Source organism: Euleptes europaea, chromosome 12 (assembly GCF_029931775.1).
Source record: "Euleptes europaea isolate rEulEur1 chromosome 12, rEulEur1.hap1, whole genome shotgun sequence".
Classification (NCBI taxonomy): Eukaryota; Metazoa; Chordata; class Lepidosauria; order Squamata; family Sphaerodactylidae; genus Euleptes; species Euleptes europaea.
In genome coordinates this window covers 4,665,605-4,688,876 of record NC_079323.1, presented here as the reverse complement: position 1 = coordinate 4,688,876, position 23,272 = coordinate 4,665,605, and the positions used below count along the sequence as shown (strand labels likewise).

At 44.9% G+C, this 23,272-nt stretch overlaps 1 protein-coding gene across 1 annotated transcript in view; it reads right to left on the bottom strand.

Moving 5' to 3' along the window:
* Window positions 1-23,272, bottom strand: part of UVRAG (UV radiation resistance associated) — a 110,296-nt gene that overhangs the window by 5,734 nt on the left and 81,290 nt on the right. Inside the window, exons 13-14 of the mRNA XM_056858385.1 lie at window positions 17,381-17,459; window positions 3,505-3,596 (exon numbers count right to left, since the gene is read on the bottom strand). Of these exons, the coding sequence (XP_056714363.1) occupies window positions 3,505-3,596; window positions 17,381-17,459 (171 nt within the window). The remainder of the gene's footprint in view (window positions 1-3,504; window positions 3,597-17,380; window positions 17,460-23,272) is intronic.

The window sequence follows — 23,272 nt, the reverse complement described above, 5'->3', positions numbered from 1 at the left end:
TGACTACCGGGGAATTATGAGTAAGATATGGATAAGAATGAAGGTCCCTCTCTGATGAAAAAAAGCTTTGAGTCTTGAAAGCTTGTACCCTGGAAATCTTGTGGGTCTCTAAGATTCAAATCTTGCTCTTCTACCGCAGACCAATACAGCTACCCACCTGAAACTGTCTCTGGTAATCTCAGAAGGTAGCCATGTTGGTCTGCATGAGAACATCTAGACTCCAGTCCAGTAGCGCCTTAGTGATCAACAAGATTTTCGGGGGTACGAGCTTCCGAAAGTCAAAGCTCCCTTCGTCAGATACAAGTAGGAATGGCAGTCTCTCTCTGATGAAGGGAGCCTTGACACTTGAAAGCTCATACCCTGAATATCTTGTTGGAGGAGCAGGAGGAGAAGACGACGACGAGTAGTAGTAGCTGGTTTTTTTATGCCAACTTTCTCTACCTCTTAAGGAAGACTCAAACCGGCTTACAATCACCTTCCCTTCCCCTCCCCACAACAGACACCCTGTGAGGTAGGTGGGGCTGAGAGAGCTCTAAGAGAGCTCTGACTAGCCCAAGGTCACCCAGCTGGCTTCATGTGTGGGACTGGGGAATCAAACCATTCCAAATCACTGCTCTTAACCACTACACCATGCTGGCTCTTTCCACCATTCATGGGAGATGCAAAACGGAGAACCAGCATGGTGTAGTGGTTAAGAGTGGTGGTTTGGAGCAGCGACCTCTAATCTGGAGAACCGGGTTTGATTCCCCACTCTACACATGAAGCCACCTGGGCGATCATGGGCTAGTGACAGTTCTAGTAAGAGCTCTCTCTCAGCCCCACCTATCTTACAGGGTGTCTGTTGTGGGGAGGGGAAGGTGATTGTAAGCAGGTTTGATTCTGCCTTAAGTAGTAGAGAAAGTCGGCATATAAAAACCAACTCTTCTTCTTCTTCCTCAAGTGTTTACCAAAAAGCAGACAGACCGTCGAGTGGAAGACACCACGTTGCATAACGTTCGTAAATGAGGGGGGGAAACCTCAGCTAGAGACAATATTCTCCTGTCCTACTGCTACTGACTCAGAGGGGCACCTGGCAACGCTCTGTTGGTCTCCGGAACGAGAGACTACAGCCAGTCAAGGGCATGGAGGCCCGCTGAATACATGCAGCCATAAATCTCAATTTTAATAGCCGGGGCCTGCAGATATCAATTTAACCATCTGTGCACAGGCGTTTGCGCGCGCGCACATTCCATACCTGCACATGTGAACCGGTCTCTTGTACTCAGGCGTGCTCACGCCCTGACCGCCCGCGCTGGAAACACAGCCCCCCTAATCTCTCCCTCAAGAGAGAGGATCTGTGAAAAGCTTCATTACCGTTTATACCTTAAGGAAGTACCAAGAGGTCCTGTTCAGAATCATCGGGCCTATTTGAGCCTTGGAGGTGAGAAACAAATGAGGCGTAGATCTGCGGCTGGTAGGGAAAGCGATAGTCCCGGAGAACCAACGGCTAATGTCCGTGCGAGGTTTTGAAATATTAGCCAGGCGAGGAATGTGTTTTGTCTTGATAATGAGAACATGCCACTCGAAGGAGGTGCCGGGGGAACAAAGGCCTACTCTTAAGTCAGAAAGCAGAATTCCCCGAATCGGAAAGCCAAATTCTGCATATTGATTCGGAGCAAATTCAGTTATGCAAATGACATGTGTAATAAAAGAAGCATTTGATCCAATTATTAGCTGGCTCGCTTGGTGTGTCTGGCCCCGGTGGAGGTAGTTTCGAAAGACACAACCATCCATATCTACTGGACAAGGAACACTGACCTGCTCGCAAAGAGGTACAGTGCCAAAATTTGTAATTATCCCATTTGGAATATGAACCTGCACAACCTGTAATGCTCAGATATACTGCAAAATAGATTAACGTTTACTTTGGAAGGTTTCTACAGCTCTGAATATTTGAGGGCTAGCACATGTATAGAAGGTGTGCAGTTCTGGTTACCATACCCCTAAAAGGATATTGCAGGACTTGAAAATTACAGAAGACCAAGATGGTGAAGGGGTTGGAGCACCTACCCTATAAAGACAGGCTGAAGAGTCTGGGACTTTTCAGTTTAGTAAAGACGACAAAGAGAGGACATGACAGAGGTTTATAAGATTTATGCATAGGGTGGAGAGAGTTGACAAAGAGAACTTTTTCTCCCTCTCCCGAAATACTAGAACTCGAGGGCCTCCACTGAAGCTGATGGGCCTAAGGTTCAGAACAGACAAAAGGAAGTCCTTCTTTATACAGCAAGTGATTAAAATGTGGAATTCGCTGCCAGAGGATGTAGTGATGGCCACAGGCACTGACAAGCTTTACAAGGTGATTAGACAGACTCATGCAGGACAGGTCTATCAGTGGCTACTAGCCATGGTGACTAAAGGAAGCCTCCATGGTCAGAGGCAGTCAACCTCTGAATACCAGTGCCAGGGGGCAACATTAAGGGAAGGCCTCAGCACCCTGCTGTTGGACCTCCAGAGGAACGGGTTGGCCACTGCGTGAGACAGGATACTGGACCAGATGGGCCCTCACTGGTCTGATCCATTAGGGCTCTTCTTCTGTTCTTAAGCTTAAGGTGCTTTCAGCTGATGTTCACTGCATTCCCCACTCCTCCACATGAGCGGTGGATGCTAATCTGGTGAACTGGGTTGGTTTCCCCACTCCTCCACATAAAGCCAGCGGGGTGACCTTGGGCTAGTCACAGCTCTCTCAGCCCCACCTACCTCACAGGGTGTCTGTTGTGGGGAGGGGAAGGTGATTGTAAGCCGGTTTGATTCTGCCTTAAATGGCAGAGAAAGTCGGCATATAAAAACCAACTCTTCTTCTTGTGAGGGCCGGATATGGCATAAATGTTACCTGGTCGGGCGGGGCCATGCCTTGCGAACCCAGATCGAGAGTGGAGGGGGGGGATGGCTATCTCGGCTGGCTCGCAGGCTGGATAAGAGCTTCAAGGGTCTGGATCTGGCCCGTGGGCCTTGTGTTTGACACCCTAGTGTATTATCTGTTGCTGTATGCACGGTCTTGCTCTCACCGCACCGTATTTTTACTTATGCAGTTCCATCTTCCGCACTAAATATCATGCTTAATGTTTTCTTTCAGATTTTTTCAGTCCTAGTCCTGTCACACTGCTCACTGGTTGTCTCATCCTGCCGACTGCATTGACTCGCAATGTGTCACCCGCAATGTCAGACTCAACAGGAGTCTCAGAGAAAAAAGCAGATGATAAAGAACAAATAAATAAACAGTAAACAAGGGTAAGGTGGCTGGTGGGTGGGAAGACGAAAGCAGGAAAAGGGGAGAGGTTATACAGGGGTGCTGCCAGGGAAGAGAAAGAGGACATAGTGGGGGAGGGCATTCATGGGAAAATGAGATCCCCCTTGCAAAACCCTTGCAGGTCCTATTAGTTGCAATATAGCCTACAAGATTTTTTACCCTGGGATTCCACCTGCCACCCACTGCCGCACCGTACAGGTAACACAGACACTTACCACCTGACCAAGAGCCCGTGCTCCAGGAAGTTCTTCAGGTTCGGAAGGGTCTGCCGCAGATCGGGAGTCACCAGCCCGTGTTGGTATCTTAGCTGTGAAGAGAGATGGGGCGAAATGAGCACGCTCAGAACGTCCATGTGGGCCTTCACGGTGGACCTCGGGATGGTCTGTCGCTTTGCAAGCTGTGTCCCCAAAGAACTCAGGAGGTCAAGCAAAACAAGTATTTGAGTGTGTGATGCCATGGCAGACCCGTGACTGTAACGCGTCAACTATGGAACAGAAACTGACAAAGGAAAGCTGTCATATAGAGGATGGCGCTGAGTTGTTTTCTGTTGCCCCAGAAGGTCGGACCAGAACCAATTGGCTGAGATTAAACTGAAAGAGTTTTCGACTAAACATTAGGAAGAACTTCCTGAAAGTTAGAGCGCTTCATCGGTGGAACAGGTTTTCTCGGGAGGTGATGAGCTCTCCTTTCCTGGAGGTTTTGAAGCAGAGGCTAGATGTCCATCTGTCAGCAAGGCCGATTCTATGACCTTAGGCAGATCATGAGAGGGAGGGCAGGAAGGGTAGTGTCAGTGTTTGGCTCTTGTGGTCCTTTCGTACATGCCCTCGGTAATGCCAATCAGGAAGCAATTTTCCTCCAAGCCAGATTGACCAGGGATCCTCAAGGGCTGTGGTGTGCATGTGTGTTGGGGTTTTTTTGCCATCTTCTGGGCATGGAGCGGGGGTCACTGGGGGTGTGGGGGGCATAGTTGTGAATTTCCTGCATTGCTCAGGGGGTTGGACTAGATGACCCCGGAGGGCCCTTCCGTATGTTTCTATGATTCTATGAAAGCAGGTTTGTGCTTTCTGCCTGTAGTTTCAGGCTATTGCCCAATGAAATATTAAACAATACTAGAGGAAGAAACTTTTTCAAAATAAAACATACCGACAACCTGATTTTGTGCATATTTGCTTGGAAATAAGCTTTACTTGTCTCAAAAGGTTCCACTCAGTTGGGATTTGTGTGTGTGTTCAAAACTGTATCCTCAACGTAACGTAAAGCAAAACTGATGAAGTTTGCTGCAGCTGTGTCTCGGATCTGTTTAATTTCTTTATTAAATTAGCAATTTTGAAAGAGAAAGCAAATAACACCAGTGGAGCCAAGATCTTTAATATCTGGGGTTTGATGTTAATCAAGCAGAGATTTAGGATTTAGCTACAATCCCATATTGGGGAATTACATAACTTTAAGGCTGACAATGTAGAAATTAAAATTATTCAAGACTTTCTGTTCCTTGGCTCCATCATCAACCAAAAGGGAGACTGCAGCCAAGAAATCAGAAGGAGATTGAGACTGGGAAGGGCAGCCATGAAGGAGCTAGAAAAGATTCTGAAGTGTAAAGTTGGGTTGCTGGCAACCAAGATCAAGATAATTAATGCCATAGTATTCCCTGTTACTATGTATGGGTGTGAAAGCTGGACAATGAAGAAAGCTGATAGGAAGAAAGTAGATTCCTTTGAAATGTGGCATTGGAGGAGAGTGTTACGGATACCCTGGACCACCAAAAAGACAAATCAGTGGGTTCCAGATCAAATCAAGCCTGAACTCTCCCTAGAAGCTTAAATGACTAAACTGAGGCTACTGTACTTTGGTCACATTATGAGAACTGGAAAAGACAATACTGCTAGAAAAAGTTGAGGGCAGCAGGAAAAGAAGAAGACCCAACATGAGATGGATTGACTCAATCAAGGAAGCCACGGCCCTCAATTTGCAAGACCTGAGCAAGGCTATTATCAACAGGATGTTTTGGAGGACATTGATTCATAGGGTCGCCATGAGTTGGAAGAGACTTGACAGCACTTCACACACCCACACACGGAACAAAATGGCTGGCAGCAATTCTGTCCCATCCTGAAGGGTAGGTATGAGATCAGTCATTTTGAAGGCGTAGACGAAAAATTCAAGTGGCATCCACTGTTGGCCAAACTCGAGAACAGCCCTGTGGGATCAGACCAAGTTTCCATTTAGTCCAGCGTCCTACTTCCCAGTGACCGGCTAGATAGCACTGGAAACCCACACGACGGCCATAAAGGAGACAGCCCTGTGTCCTCACCAGGTTTTCAGAGGCATACTGCCTCTGAACAAGATCTTGGGGGCATGGGTGGTCTGTAAGTTAACTATGAGCAGCCAGTGTGATGCAGCAGCAAAAAAAGGCTAATGCGATCTTGGGGTGCATCAACAGAGGCATAACATCCAAATCACAAAGATGTCGTAGTTCCACTGTACACTGCATGGGTCAGGCCGCACCTGGAGTCTTGTGTGCAGTTCTGGAGGCCTCACTTCAAAAGGGATGTGGACAGAACTGAGTGGGTGCAGAGGAGAGCAATGGGGATGATCAGGGGTCTGGAGACCAAGCCCTACGAGAAAAGGCTGAGGGAGCTGGGAATGTTCAGTTTGGAGAAGAGGAGGTTGAGGGGGGACACGATTGCTCTCTTGAAGTATTTGAAGGGCCGTCACTGAGAGGAGGGCAGGGAGCTGTTCCTGTTGTCAGCAGAGGATAGGATAGGGCTGTGGCTAAGTGGTAGAGCATCTACTTGGAATGCGGAAGGTCCCAGGTTCAATCCCCAGAATCTCCAGTTAAAGGGACCAGGCAAGTAGGTGATGTGAAAGACCTCTGCCTGAGACCCTGGAGAGCTGCTGCCAGTCTGAGCGGACAATACTGACTTTGATGGACCAAGGGTCTGATTCAGTGTAAGGCAACTTCATGTGTGACTCGCAATAATTGGTTTAAATTGAGGGCGAAAAGGTACCGGCTGGATATGAGGAAAAAATGTTTTACAGTAAGAGTTGTTCGGCAGTGGAATCAGCTACCTAGGGAGGTGGCGAGCTCCCCATCTGTATGGAAGTAACAGGTATATGACTTTAAGAACGTTACTTGCCAGAGGGTGATTAAGTGTTTAACCTTGATTGGTGGGGGAGGTTTTTTAAGGCACTTGCCTCGGCTTGGAAAAAGTCTTTTTTTTTTCCTTTCTCTTTCGACAGCCTTTACTAGTTAGTGGAATTATTTTCTTTTGCTTGTTTTGAATGGAGAACGTTGCTTTTATCTTCTTGAAAATAAACCTTGTTTTATAAAATTAACGAGAGAAGCCGTGCATGTTGTGGTGCGACTTTCCCAGGGGAGAACCAAAGGCCGATGAAATAAGGTTTGGACAAAGAAGAGCCTTCAACCTTGTAGTCAGACAAACTGTACCTTGCCCAGGGGGAGTTTGGAAGGGCTGTTATCAGCATTCCAAACCCGGACAAGAAGTTGCTGGCTCATACACCATCACTGGCAGTCTTTAAGCAGAGGCTGGACAAGCACTTGACAGGGATGCTCTAGGCTGATCCTGCACTGAGCAAGGGGTTGGACTTGATGGCCTCTATGGTCCCTTCCAACTCTATGATTCTACGAACATATAGGCTCCATTTAGCTATTGTTTTTGTAGACCTATCGCTCCATGAATTTTGATTAAACCCTTAACCGGTGATCATCGCCACATCTGGCAGCAAATTCTACAGAGTAGGAAGGGACCTCCAGTCATCTAGTCCAACCCCCTGCACAATGCAGGAAATTCACAACTACCTCCCTCTCCACTCCTCCAGTGATCCCTACTCCATGCCCAGAAGATGGTGAAAAAATAACAACTCTCCAGGATCCCCAGCCCATCTGACCTGGAGGAAAATTGCTTCCTGACCCCAAAGTGGTGATTGGTATTTCCCTGGCCATGTAAGAAAGGGCCATGAGAGCCAAATACTGACGCAGCCCTTCCTTCCCTCCCTTTCATGACCTGCGTAAGTTCACAGAATCAGCATTGCTGTCAGATGGCCATCGAGCCTATGATTCAGGACAGAGCATCATGCAAAAGAGAAGAAGTCCATCCCCAGCATCTCCAATTAAAAAGATTAGAGAGTCGGCGATGCGAAAGACCCTGCAGTCAGGACCTTGGAGAGCTGCTGCCGGTCAGAGTAGATAATATTGACTTTGATGGACTGATGGTCTGATTCAATATAAGGCAGCTTCATGTGTTCATCTCCCTTACTGCTGCCCTTATCAGCACCCACAATCCAGTTCCCGAAAGGGGAGAGAGTTGTAGAATCACAAAGTTGGAAGGGGCCATCCATGCCATCTAGTCCAACCCCCTGCTCAATGCAGGATCAGTCTAGAGCATCCTTGACAAGTACTTGTCCAACCACTGTTTAAAGACTGCCAGTGAGTTGTTAACATAGAATTATATAGTTGGAAGGCACCACCAGGGTCATCTAGTCCAATCCCCTGCACAATGCAGGAAATTCACAACTACCTCCCCACGCACTGCCAGTTACCCCTACTCCATGCCCAGAAGATGGCTGAGGTGCCCTCCCTCTCATGAACTGCCTAAGGTCATAGAATCAGCACTGCTGACAGATGGCCATCTAGCCTCTGCTTAAAAACCTCCTGGGAAGGAGAGCTCACCACCTCCCGAGGAAGCCTGTTCCACTGAGGAACCGCTCTAAATGTCAGAAAATTCTTCCCAATGTCTAGACGGAAACTTTTTTGATTTAGTTTCAACCCATTGGTTCTGGTACGACCTTCTGGGGCAACAGAAAAATAACTCTGCACCCTCCTCTACGTGACAGCCCTTCAAGTACTTGAAGATGGTTATCATATCCCCTCTCAGTCTTCTCCTCTTCAAGCTAAACATAGTTATAAACTGGTTTGTTCATCATGAGAATGAGTCTGGCGCTCTCCAGTGAGTTAGGTTTTGTTTCTTGTCTGCGGATTAGGCTTCTACAGAAGGTCCACAGAGCATCTGTAGTTCAAAAACTGCCATCCCATGGCAAAATGTGGTCATGTGCACATGCCGTTTCCCCATAGAATTTATATCATTTATTTACTTCATTTATACTCTGCTTTTCTCCCCAATGAGGACCCAAAGCGGCCTCATCATTCTTCTCTCCCCCATTTCATTCTCACAACAACCCTGTGAGGTAGGGTTGCCGGTCAGAGTAGGCAATACAGATGGCCATCTAACCTCTTCTTAAAAACCTCCAGGGAAGGAGAGCCCACCACCTCCCGAGGAAGCCTGTTCCACTGAGAAACCGCTCTAATGGTTAGAAAGTTTTTCCTAATGTCTAGATGGAAACTCTTTTGATTTAATTTCAACCCGCTGGTTCTGGTCCGACCTTCTGGGGCAACAGAAAACAACTCGGCATCCGCCTCTATATGACAGCCCTTCAAGGACTTGAAGTTGGTTCTCATATCCCCTCTCAGTTTTCTAGCAGTGAAGTTAGCATATTGTTCATGTGTTCATGAACTTTAAGCTTTGGACACAGATACGGAAGGATGTTTATTGAATTAAATGTATAAACATATAAATCACCAAGATGCACCCCCCACACACTCACACACAATCTGTTCTCCTTCTCCTTGTGTGGTTTCTTCCCACCTCCCCCTTTCCCAGAAAAGTCTTCGAAACTCGATCCCTCTAGAAACCTGCTTCCCACTGGCTGCACATTAACATAAGATATTCTGGGGGGGGGTGTTTGGGGGGTGCATCCAATACATGAGCTCGGGGCAGGGTACATAACTCTTGGCAGACCTTCTGTGGCTGCAGGAATGAGCCTCCTGACGGCTCCTTGAAGCCGCTGCAGAAATGTTTTGAGGAAGCGTTCCTCGGCGTGCATGCCACGTTTCACGCTCCTGAGGTTTTCCGCACCACTGTCAGGACGACTGGCCACCTCTCTCCTAGTGAAAGATTGCCGGGGCAGCGACGTCCATCTTGGCCGTGTCGGGGGAGTCGGTGCGGACAGGACTGGGAGCGCTCGAACCCACCACATTTGTTAGCGTGCCTGTTATGGGGAAGGCAGCCCCGAAGTTAACGCTCTTAGGGGAGTCTAGATTAAGGCAAATTTCGAGTGATTTAAAACACCCCTCTCCTTTACAGAAATTACCTTTCAGCATGTCTAATCGAGGGCCACTGTTAACTTCTGTTCTGCAAAGGCCGCTCAGTTCTCACAAGCCATTGGAGCCTCTGCAGAGATGCAGAAACCTTTCAAGAGCCAGAATGGGGTAGTGAATAAGAGTGGCGGACTCTAAGCCAGCGTGGTGTAGTGGTTAAGAGCGGTGGACTCTAATCTGAACAACCGGGTTTGATTCCCCACTCCTCCACATGAGCGGCAGAGGCGCTAATCTGGTGAACCGGGATGGTTTCCCCACTCCCATACATGAAGCCAGCTGGGTGACCTTGGGCTAGTCACAGCTCTCAGCCCCATCTACCTCACAGGGTATCACAGCTCTCTTAGAGCTCTCTCAGCCCCACCTACCTCACAGGGTGCCTGTTGTGGGGAGGGGAAGGGAAGGTGATTGTAAGCTGGTTTGATTCTCCCTTAAGTGGTAGAGAAACTCAGTGAATAAAAACCAGCTCTTCTTCAGTCCTATACTGTGATTTTAAAAACCTGGATTTATGAACCTTATGTATTTAATTTGTATTGAAAGCCACCTTGAGCTCCATAAGGAAGAAAGGCGGGTAATAAATGTTTTCAATAAATAGGTCCACTCCCCTCGGAGCCCTCTTAAGCCTGGTCAAAGTCCACCTTCCATCTGCTGAGTCTGAAAACGTCTAACACGCAATGGCGTCCTGGAGATAGTATGCATACCCTATGAAAAATCACACTTTACATTTCTTTACGACATCTGAAGATTTAAGTGACTATTACAAAATTCTACTCACAGTTTGCCTTAATAAAGCCCTTCACCTCCCTTCTTTTTTAAAAATGGTAGGTGTTACACATGGGGGTTTCCAAAAAAAGCATCTTTTCAAAAAGCCCATCCTCAACTTCCAGTGGTTTGTAGCATACAAAGCACCGGATTAAGGGTCTTTAAGCAGACAGGTACCTATTCCAAATATAGTCAGGGTGGGAAGGTACAGAAAAGGAAAGGCTATTCTCTATTAAAAGCTAGCAGCTACGCACTATTTTCACTTAATCATATTAGTTCTGAGTCATCAAGGGAGTTCAGCAGCACTGCCCAAAAGAAGCCTGCAAGTCAGATAAAAGCTTTCTTGGCTCCACATCCAAGATCATTTTTGCTTTTTCCCCTCCTGTGGAATGGCTGACTCTATTCAAGATTTAAGTTTCTTGTTTTAAGGGCAGAGTCTCACTGGGCTGGGGAGGGGATGGGGAGGGAGTGGAGCCAAAATCTGAACTCACTTCCCCCCCTCTTCCAATGGAAAGAGTAAAGAATAGTTAAAATGCAGTCCCATTTTACAGATACGACAAAGATACAAAAGCAGTAATGATGCTGAAGTGGTCCTCTTTTCGACAGGCAGAGGCTCAAGGCAGCTTCCCAAACAGCCTTCATGCACAGCAGATTTCTCCATGCATAAACGCACTGTCCCGTAATGATATAATTGAAAAGGGGATTAGAAAGATTCATGGGGGAGACGTCTGTCAGTGGCTACCAGCCATGCTGACTAAAGAGGACCTCCACATTCAGAGGCAGTCAACCTCAGAATCCCTGCGCCAGGAGAAAACATCAGAGGAAGGCCTCGGCCTCTGTGCCCTATTGTTGGCCTTCCAAAGGAACTGGTTGGCCACTGTGTGAGACAGGATGCTGGAACAGATGGACCCTCACTGGTCTCACTCTTCTTAGGTACTTCTCAGGGGAAGGCCTCAGCCTCTATGCCCTATTGTTGGGCCACCAGAGGAACTGGTTGGCCACTGTGTGGGACAGGATGCTGGACTAGAATGACTACTTGTCTGATCCAGCAGGGCTCTTCTGTTCTTCACATGAGTGGAAGAAACCCCTTGGGGGTTTGAGGGAGGGTAGGCAGTGCCAGTATAAGAAGCTGTGGGTGCTAGGGTTATTTTGGAGGTTCTACAAAAGCATTCCCTTGAAATGTGGTGTTGGAGGAGAGTGTTACGGATACCGTGGACTGCCAAAAAAACAAATCAGTGGGTTCTAGATCAAATGAAGCCTGAACTGACCCTAGAAGCTCAAATTACTAAACTGAGGCTGTTGTACTTCGGTCACATTATGAGAAGACGAGAGTCACTGGAAAAGACAGTCATGCTGGGAAAAGTTGAGGGCAGCAGGGGAAGAGGAAGACCCAACGATAGATTGATTCAATAAAGGAAGCCACAGCCCTCAATTTGCAAGACCTGAGCAAGGCTGTCAAAGATAGCACATTTTGGAGGACTTTGATTCATAGGGTCGCCATGGGTCGGAAGTGACTTGACGACACTTAACACACAACACACACACAAAAGCAAAGGAAAGACCCAGCAGATCTGCTGTAGGGATCTGGCAGGGACTGTGCAGGATCCAGAGCTCTGAGAAGTCGACCTGTATGTCTATTGCCCTGTTCTGGATGTCCCAGGCTAGCCTGATCTCATCAGGTTTAGGAAGCTAAGCAGGGTCGGCCCTGGTTAGTACTTGGATGGGAGAACACCAAGGAAGGTGGAGGAAAGCCACCTCTGAACGTCTTTTGCCTTGAACACCCTACGGGATGGCCAGCGGTCGGCTGCGACTTGACAGCACTTTCCACGGCTGCTGAAAAATGCTTTGAGCCAATCAAAAAGCACTGAAATCAAAAGAGGAGTCCCCTCCTGTCGAATTCTGGCTCAGGAGACCATGCCATATTATTATGATGGATAAGACTACATCATTTAGGCATCGAGAAGAATTTTTCCACACAGAAATAATTCATACAAAGAGGGCTCTTATTCATAAAATACTGGAATAGTAATAAATCAAAGGAATTAATGCAGCCATGGGAATTATTATTTTGAGATTTATACTTTCATTTAGAGATTTGGATAATATTATAAAGCTGTTTTTCATACTTGTTTTGACATGTGGATTTTGCAATAGACAGATGGTTGTAACATGTTATTAAACAACAACAACAACAGAAGAAGAGTTGGTTTTTATATGCCGACTTTCTCTACCACTTAAGGAAGAATCAAACCGGTTTACAATAGCCTTCCCTTCCCCTCCCCACAACAGACACCCTGTGAGGTAGGTGGGGCTGAGAGAGCTGTGACTAGCCCAAGGTCACCCAGATGGCTTCATGTGAAGGAGTGGGGAAACCAACCCAGTTCACCAGATTAGTGTCTGCCGCTCATGCGGAGGAGTGGGGAATTAAACCTGGTTCTCCAGATCTGAGTCCACCGCTCCAAACCACCGCTCTTAACCACTACACCACTCAGGCTCTGTACAACAACAACAACTACTACTACGATGATGCTCTGTTTAAGGCCCAGGATGGCCAGCCAGGGATGTCATCGTTCATGCTTTTGCCCCGGCTGCCAACAGCAGAGAGACAAGGAATGCTGACTTGGTGTGTGTATGCGTGAAAGTTGTGGACATCTCCATGAAAGCCAAGAGGCACAGCAGAAGCCCCACCATTTTGACAAGTGCAAAAGCATCTCCGCTTCCTTCTGCACCCCTAAGCTTCCCTGGTGGTGCCTCTGGGATATATAAAACACGTCCTGAATTTATTTATTTTTTAACAATGACAGCTAACCAGTTTCCTAGCTCCATCATAATTTGCAGTTTCTGAGAAGGCGCCAATTTGCAGAGCGTCGGAACAACTTAATGCAGGAATGTGAGATTTCAGAGGGAGTATCGCTTGTGCCCTACCCATATACTGGTGAGATTAATAAAAAACTGAACATGGAGTACCAGGGGTGGGTAGACCAGAGAAATTAATTCCCGAACTGTGCAACTGCCTGTCGGGCTGCACACACACAGACAATAAAACTTAAAAATGATATTCTTGACTGGCTTTGCAAACAGCAGCCGGCTGGGAGAGATGGCTTCTTTCCTGCATGGAGAACAGCTCTTTTACCTATGTTTGTCTCTCCTGTTCCAGCTGAAGGATCCCAGTTATAATTAGATAAGTTGTGAAAGCGTAGTTAAATTGTGCAACTCCCTGCCCCAGGATGTGGTGATGGCTGCCAACTTGAAAGGCTTTAAGAGGGGAGTGGACATGTTCATGGAGGAGAGGGCTATTCATGGCTACTAGTAAAAATGGCTACTAGTCATGATGCACAGCTATTCTCTTCTCTATGGCTACTAGTCGTGATGCATAGCATGCCTATTATATTAAGTGCTTTGGAACACAGGCAGGACAATGCTGCTGCAGTCATCTTGTTTGTGGGCTTCTTAGAGGCACCTGGCTGGCCACTGTGTGAACAGACGGCTGGACTCGATGGGCCTTGGCCTGATCCAGCAGGGCCTTTCTTATGTTCTTATGTTCACAAGCTGGGCCAAGACTGAGAAGAACTGCTGATTTGCTGGCTGGATGGGGCCACGGGCCTGACGCGGTAGAAGGCAGCCGGGCATGCTTAATTCCCAATAAAACCGTACCTGACAAAGGGAGCTTCGGCTCTCGAAAGCTTATACCCTGCAAATCTTGTGGGTCTCTAAGGTGCTGCTGGACTCGAATAAAATCCAAGTGTGACATTGCTCTCTGGAGGAAGGGGTTATATTTAATGAAAATATGGGAACCAATTTATATGAGCAAATGCATTCTTAAAGCAGGCTTGTTAAAAGTAGATTCCAATTTTAAAAATAGAAGTAGAGGGACACGTAAAAGGTGGCTGACTCAATAGCTATTTTACACTGGTGGAGGGGGAGACAATTTAAGCAACAGTGCAGTTTTTAAAGAACTCAACCCCCCAAATACACCAAGCAACATTATGAATATTCAACTTTTCCCCCTTCTTTTTTTTAAACAGCCAGATTTGCTGTTTAAAACAGACCGGCTTGCATTCTAACCTAAAACTTCCCTGAGTTTATGCCTTTGTATTTATTTAAACTTTTCCATAGCGTGAAGCAACATTCCTCCTATTTCAAGAAAGGGGGTGTATCCCGCCGTATGACCTCACTTGGAGAGAATTTACACATTAATGTAACCCAATTACATCAAGGGGTCTTTTTTCTTCCTTTTGAGGGTCAAGAGGGCAGAAGCTTATAGGAGAAACTTGGAAATTAAACCTTTTTTTTTGTTGTTATTTCCATCCAGGGAAGTAGCATAATATTAAAGCCAGCTCGGCACCCTTAAGAAACAATTCCAAAACAACTGTGGTCTGAAATTCAAATTTAGCCACTGAACTTCAAAACACTAGCAAAATCCAAGTGAAAGAAGTAGAGAGCACAGTCGGATAACTAAGGGGTGGAGGAAGTGTTTCCTGATTTATTAATTGTAATTTGAGTTTATAGAAGTTTAAGACAAACCATAAACTTGCATGGCATTTACTGTTCTCATTCCTTCACTGCAACTGCGCCAGACACCCAATCGAAGCAAGCGTGACCCTGTTTGCCCACAAATGGCCCTCTTCTGATGTCTGGATTGGCCCCAGTTTCCATGAATACATGAAGCTGCCTTATACTGACTCAGACCCTGTGTCCATCAAAGTCCGTCTTGTCTAAGACCAGCAGCAACTCTCCAGGGTCTCAGGCAGAGGTCTTCCACATCACCTACTTGCCTAGTCCCTTTAACTGGAGATGCCGGGGACTGAACCTGGGACCTTCCGCATGCCAAGCAGAGGCTCTACCACTGAGCCACATCCCCTCCCCATGGCTCTCCAGGGTCTCAGGCAAAGGTCTTTCACATCACCTACTTGCCTGGATCCTTTAACTGGAAATACAGGGGATTGAACCTGGGTTCTTTTTCCATGCACTGAATTGTTCCCAGTTTATGGTCCTCTCTCTGAAAGGGTATAATATCAATTTACAGAACTTTAAACTGTCCTCACAACTATCCTTCTGAGTCTGTTTGAAACTGGAAAGCTTGCAAAACCCCATCACCATACAGAAAGATTCCGACTCGGGAATTGAGGTCTTACAAAAATTCTTCTTCAGTTCGCACATGTACGCGTATATGAGTGCGCGCACACACGCACAGGTGAAACAGCTGGAAACTATTACCTATAAACTGAAATGAAACGCACTAGAATACCATTCCCGGTTCTAAACAACGGCCATAACACTTTGTGGAAAACTGTATTGACCTGTTTATAATTTCACCTTCAGCTCTCTAAGGAGTCAGACGTGCTTTTCATTGTTCTGGCTTTGCAAATTCACAGAGATTCCCTTCTCCCTCTAGGGGCATGTTTACTGTGTCTCAGTTCTCGCCCTCCCACAAAGGAACCTCTGGGCAAGACACGTATCATAAAAGATGGAACGGGGAGGGTGTCCTCCCTGGAGAATTACTCAGCTTTAAGGTGGACAATGTGAAATTGAAACTGTTCAAGATTTTCTATACCTTGGCTCCATCATCAACCCAAAGGGAGACTGCAACCACGAATCAGAAGGAGATTGAGACTGGGAAGGGCAGCCATGAAGGAGCTAGGAAAGATTCTGAAGTGTAAGGATGTGTTACCGGCAACCAAGGTCAAGATAATTCAGTATTCCCTATGACTATATATGGGTGCTAAAGCTGGACAATGAAGAAAGTCATCATTCCTTTGAAATGTGGCATTGGAAGAGAGTGTTACAGATACCATAGACCGCCGCCCCCCCCCCAAAAAAAACAACAACAACAACTGGGTTTTAGATCAAATCAAGCCTGAACTCTCCCTAGAAGCTAAAATGACTAAACTGAGGCTGTCATACTTTGGTCACATTACGAGAAGACAAGAGTCACTGGAAAAGACAATCATGCTAGGAAAAGTGGAAGGCAGCAGGAAGAGGAAGACCCAACAGGAGATGGATGGACTCAATAAAGGAAGCCACATCCCTCAGTATGCAAGACCTGAGCAAGGCTGTTAACGATCAGACGTTCTGGAGGTCATTAATTCATAGGGTCGCCATGAGTTGGAAGCAACTTGATGGCACTTAACGCAATAAAAAGCTCTGACCTGGATGGCCCAAGCTAGCCCGATCTCATTAGCTCTCAGAAGCAAAGCAGGGCTAGCCCTGGTTAGAACTTGGATGGGAGACCACCAAGAAAGCCCAGGGTCCCTACGCAGAGGCAGGCAATGGCAAACCACTTCTGTAAGCCTTTTGGCCTGACCTGGATGGCCCAGGCTAGCCCGATCCCATCAAATCTTGGAAGCTAAGCAGGGCCGCTCATTAGTCCTTGGATGGGAGACCAGCAAGGAAGTCCAGGGTCGCTACATGGGGGCAGGCAATGACAAACCACCTCCGTTCATCTCTTGCCTTGAAAACCCTTTGGGCCATAAATTGGCTGCAACATGACGGCGCTTTCCACCACCACCACTCAAAGAAAGGTATTGCATGGGTTTTGTTTTGGATTTTGTGTGGGCCAATATGGCAGTTGACCATTTTTTTCTACTTTATGGTAAGTGACCAGCCTTGCACCCATGGTGCTGGTAGAACGCCAAGAAATGCAAACTCTCAAAACAAAGAGAAAAAGAAGAAAAAGAAGAGTTGGTTTTTATATGCCGACTTTCTCTACCATTTAAGGAAGAATCAAACTGGCTAACAATCACTTTCCCTTCCCCTCCCTACAACAGAGACCCTGTGAGGTAGGTGGGGCTGAGAGAGCCCTAAGAGAGCTGTGACTAGCCCAAGGTCAACCATCTGGCTTCATGCGGAGGAGCGGGGAATCAAACCCGGCTCTCCAGATTACAGTCCACTGCTCATGTGGAGGAGCCGGGAATTGAACCCGGCTCACCAGATTAGCATCCATTGGTCATGTGGAGGAATGGGGACTCAAACCCAATTCTCCAGGTTAGAGTCCACTGCTCCAAACCACCGCTCTTAACCAGTACACCACGCTGGCTCTCAGGTTCTCTGCCTGCATTGAGCATGCCCTCCAGCCAATGTACAGAAGCAACTCACCATATCCTCACAGAAGGTTCTTTTTGCTACACAATTATATAATATTGAGAGTGCTAAAATACCTGTGCAATATTTTTGTTGAGAAGATAGACTCCGTACTCAAACTGCAGTTTCTCTCCTCCTTTGGGATTCAGGGGAAATCTGAAATGGAAAGAGAATAAAGCCAACATTAAAACCCGGCTGTTAATCAATTCAGTGTTTTCCATCATCCCAACAGCAGTTCACAAGTAATTTGGAAGATTTACTCCTTCGACAAGAAAGCCTGTACACACAAGCTATTTCGACCAACCCCAAATGGACAACAGGTTTAGCTAATGCAGCCGAGATCTAACATAAGAAAAGCCCAGCTGGATCAGACCAAGGCCCATCAAGTCCAGCAGTCTGTTGGACTTCCGGTGGTGTGCTGGGATGAGTACGACGTTCTCTCAGGATGTCCTGAGAGAAATCCAAGTTTGCGCTAATTTAGGGGTGATATATGCACCCCAATCCGACCCTTGCAAGTGGGTCGGACAGCAGGAATTCCCTGCAGCCCGCAAACGCAGTTTGACCTCCCAAAGACTCTGAGGGAGCTTTTATAAGTCCCCCAGAGCTCTGGACGCCGGTCCTGCGAGGGCAATTAGGGAAAGGAATCGCCAAAACGCAGCTTTGGCACAAGGCTCTACCCTCCACCACCTTAACACCAACACAAGGACTATTTTAAGAAAAGAACCTCACTTCTCGATGTCCAAGTGAGTACAAAGAACCCTTCGTTTTTTACTGGCATCACCGTATAACTGGGGGGTAGATGAAGATATTCCCAGTGCCCCTGCTCCTCCCTTATCTCAATCGGGAAAGTTTGATTCGTAAATTCCATCAGGATTAGCGGCAGGAGCCTTATCAGACAGATCAGCTTAAATCAAAACAAAGAGTTGGAAGGACGCTTAGATGATGGACTAAAATTTCCACCAATGAGAAGCAACTTCGAGGGAAGGGGAGGGTGAATTTCTTCCTGATTTTCTGGTGAAAAAGAGTTTCCTGCCACGTTAGCAGCAAGGGATTCATCAGACCGGAAGCCCCTCTATACCACCCTCTCTATCATCTGAGTCACAACAACAGGAAGCAAGCTGGAGGACCGGATACGCGTCGCACTTGAGTTACACAGAAATAGTTCCTAAAGGAAACAACCATCGAGATGAGGCGGTAGAAGGTCCACGGCAAATACAACTTCCGGAATACTTCCTGGTAGACCCGACCTAGAGCGTCCAATAAAACTCGTTGGTATTTCAAAACTTTATTAAGCTGTTTTAAAGCCAAATTTAGCTCTTTTCAACCCGAAAAAATTATCAAGCTGATCATTGAACTACCTTCTATTAACTACCACCTGGAGGGCCCTGTCTGAAGACATGACTTTTACCAGTCTTATTCCAATGTAAATGTCTGGAACTCGACCCCGTTCTGGCTCATTGCATAGCCCTGCCTATACTAAACTGAAGGACTCAGTACAAGTCTTAGCCATGGATAAGAAATTACAAGATATGCTAGCCAAACAAACAGAGGCAACAAATAAGCAGCTTGAACAGATGTCTACACAGATGTCTACACAGATGGCACAGTTAACTTCTATGATGACAAACCTAGGTCAAGCATCTCAAGCTATTGATCACAAATTGGGTGTGATAACAGGAGATCTTAAAGAAGTAAAAACCCAAATGAGCATTATGCAGTCAGATATGCAAACAATGGACTTATCAATAAAGAAAGTGATGGAAGAGCATAAGGATACAAAGAAAAAATTAGTAAGCCAAGAAAAACAGATTGAAACAATACAATTAAATCAGATAACTGTAAAAGATCAAATAGCAATGATGGAGATGAGAGTGAGAGAGACCAACCTTCGTCTGCGCAACCTTCCAGATATGATGGGAGACAACAAAGAAACTGTAATCCCAAATCTGGCTTACCTGTTTCAGATGGATCAACAAGAATTGAACCAAGCTATTAACAGAGTATACAGAATACCATTACCTGCTAGAATGAAAAGATCTAAGCCAAGAGACTTGATGATAGTGTTCTATGACACTAGGATTAAGGATAAGATCATGAAGATGCATTATGACAACCCGGTGTCAGCAGGAGACATTCCTCTAATTTTATTAAAGGACATACCAAGACATTTACTCTCACAGAGGAATAATTACAAAGAATTTGTGTCTGTTTTGAAAGCTAATGGTATCAAATATCGCTGGATTATGCCACAAGGCTTGGCTTTTACCTACAAAGAAATGAAAATGACAATTACATCTACAGCAGATGTGGGAAAATTTCTGAGAAAATATAAATCAGATCTTAAAGGATTAACTGGGGATCAAAAGGAAGAGGAAGAAGAACAAGAAGAAGAAGAACCACAGGGAGCAGCAGGAGGAACTAAATTATAGACTGCATATTTTGCTTCAATAATCATTGTACCATGGCAAAAGTAATTTCTTGGAATGTGAATGGTTTGAATGAAAAAACTAAAAGGGCTAGAATTTTTAAATATCTACAGAAGTATAAATACTCCCTAATTTGTTTACAAGAGACTCATATAGCAAAAAAACACAAAAAATATTTGGATAGGCAAATGCTTGGACAAGCATTTGTGGCATCGGCCGAAACAAAAACTAAGGGAGTAGTAATATATGCTCATTCTAGCCTTAGTCCTGAACTACTATATAAAGACAACGAAGGGAGAATTGTAATTATAAAAACTAAAATATTGGGGCAAAAGACGATTGTAGTAGGAATATATGCTCCCAATGAAGGAAAAACAAAATTTTATGGACAATTGCATGAACTGATCTCTCAGTATGCTAATGACCAGATTTTATTGATGGGTGACTTAAATGGCGTTATTCTCCCAATTTTGGATAAAAAATCAAAAGCAAAAGACGAAAATGAAGGATGTTTACCTAAAACTTTCTTCACCATGGCTACAGAATTGGAATTACAAGACATCTGGAGAACAATGAATACTACAGCCAAAGAATATACCTTTTATTCAGCGAGACATGACTCACACTCCAGAATAGACATGATTTGGTCTAGTAAATCAATTTTTACGCAACTACGTAAAATACATATTTTACCAAGAACTTTCTCTGATCACAATCCGGTTACATTTGAGTGGAACAATAAACAAGCATTTAGATGGCGATTGAATGATAAACTTCTAAAGGAAAATAAGATTCAAAAAGAATTATATGATCTGATTAAAGATTTTTTTGAAGTCAATCTTAATGGAGAAACTACGTTGAATATAGTGTGGGATGCGTTTAAAGCAGTTCTAAGAGGATTTATGATACAGAAACATGCAGCGTGGAGGAAAACTCAACTACAATTTACCAATAATATACTTTGGGATTTACAAAATTTGGAACAAGAACTTGTTATGGCGTTACAAGAAGAAGAGAAAAATGAAATACAAATGAAGATTTCTGTATCTAAACATCAATTAAATTTGGTCATAATGGAGGAAATGAACAAAAACTTAAAATTTGCCAAACAAAAATATTTTGAACATGCTAATAAACCTGGGAAATTTTTAGCAACACAACTGAAAGACTCATTTCAGAAGAAGATTATAACAAAAATTCAAACTGCTAAAGGACCAGTTCATTCAACTACAGATATACAAAAAGAATTTGTTTCATTTTACACTAAGCTGTATCAGAAAGAAAATATTTCAAAACAGAAAATAGATAAGTTTTTAAGTTCAATACAGATGAATATCCTCTCAACAGACCAACGAGAATGGATAGATGCTCCAATCACAAGGGAAGAAATACAAGAAGCAATAATGAAACAAAAGACGGATAAGACACCTGGACCAGATGGAATAACTGCTTTATTTTATAGAACATTTAGGGACAACTTAGCAGACTTCTTTGTATCACTTTGCAATACAATTTTGGATAAGGGAGTAGCCCCAGAAACTTGGTCGCATGCATACATATCGTTGATACCCAAGGAAGGAAGAGACCCAGAAAGAACATCAAATTATAGACCTATTTCGTTGTTAAATGTGGACTATAAGATTTATGCCTCGATCTTATCGAATAGGATAAGAAAATTCATCAAAGACCTTATACATGAAGATCAGGCGGGCTTTGTTCCAGGAAGGCAAATTAAAGATAATATAAGAATCTTATTGGACTCATTAGAATATTATGACCAGAATATACAACGATCAGCCGCCTTTGTATTTTTGGATGCGGAAAAAGCCTTTGATACGGTCTCATGGGACTTTATGGAAAAAACATTGGTAAAATTAAATTTTGGAGACCGTTTTTTGAAAGTGGTTGCAATATTGTCAGATTAAATCAGTTTTTGTACAAGATATGAAAAATGGATTTTCTAAAGAAAAGTCCCCTTTCCACAAGATGTTACTAGAGAACAATCTGAAATTGATCTCTAAAATGTACAATCTACTCTTAACATTATATTGTGAGCAGGAGACAATTAAACCAACTATGATTGATTGGGCTCAAAATATTGGACATGATATTCCTTTAAACAAATGGGAAAGACTTTGGTCAAAAGACTTGAAAGGAATAAATGCGCAATCAATTCGAGAAAATATTTATAAAATGATGTATAGATGGCATTTAACACCTAAGAAGATGGCAAAGATATATAAAGTGACATCCCCCAAATGTTGGAAATGCAATAAGGAAATTGGTTCCTTTCACCATATGTGGTGGACTTGTGATAAAGCTAAAGACTTTTGGGATATGATATATAATGAACTGAGACTAATAGTACAAAAAAATATACCCAAAACACCAGAAATGATGCTATTAAGTATGATACCTGACGACTTGTTAATACAAAGAACTTTTTTGATTTATGCTACAACAGCTGCGAGACTGCTTTATGCAGCAAAATGGAAGGGGGCAGAAATTCCCGAGAAAAAAGACTGGATTGGGAAAATGTTCGAATTGGTGGAAATGGCAAAACTTACAGCCATTTTAAATGAAAAAGACAAAGTTCGATTCTTAGGGGAATGGGAGGATTGGATGAAATACTGTGAATATGAATTAAAACTGGGGAAAATGGAAGAATACTTATTAATCTGATCTAGAAGATACAATTAATAGTAAGAGTTATAATCATTTAGATTAATAGAAAATGTTCTATGAAAGTTAAATGAATTTATAACAGTTAAGATCAGACCAATTACGATGGGATGAATATTTTATTAAGAGGCGGAGAGAGGTGATGGGGAAGTCATAAATTTTCCTCTAATTTGTTTTTTTTGTTATGAATTCAAGAAATTATAACAACATAGAGTTAGAATTTTGATTTTGAATTTCATATTGCTTTTATTGTTGTTTACTATCATGGAAAATTTGTATTATAAAAACCAATAAAATTATTATAAAAAAAAAAAAAGTCCAGCAGTCTGTTCACACAGAGGCCAACCAGGTGCCTCTAGGAAGCCCCCAAACAAGACAACTGCAGAAGTATTGTCCTGCCTGTGTTCCACAACACCTAATATATTCAGCATGCTCCTCTGATCCTGGAGAGAATACCGTATATACCCGTGTATAAGCCGACCCGCGTATAAGCCGAGGTGCCTAATTTCTCCCCAAAAATGGAGAAAAATTAGGCACCCGCGTATAAGCCGAGGGTTGGCTTATAACCCCTCCCCCCCCCAAGACTTACCTTCTGGGCTCCTGGCGGCGGGAAGCGGCGGATCCGGCGGGGGTGGCGGAGCGCCCTCCCCGCGGCCGCAGCAGGCCTCTGAAGGCCGCTCCCTGCCGGGAGAAGGCGGCGGGGGCGGCGGAGCGCCCTCCCCGAGGCCGCAGAGGGCCTCTAGAGGCCTCTCCCGGCCGGGAGAAGGCGGCGGGGGCGGCAGAGCGCCCTCCCCGCGGCCGCAGAGGGCCTCTAGAGGCCTCTCCCAGCCGGGAGAAAGCGACGGGGGCGGCAGAGCGCCC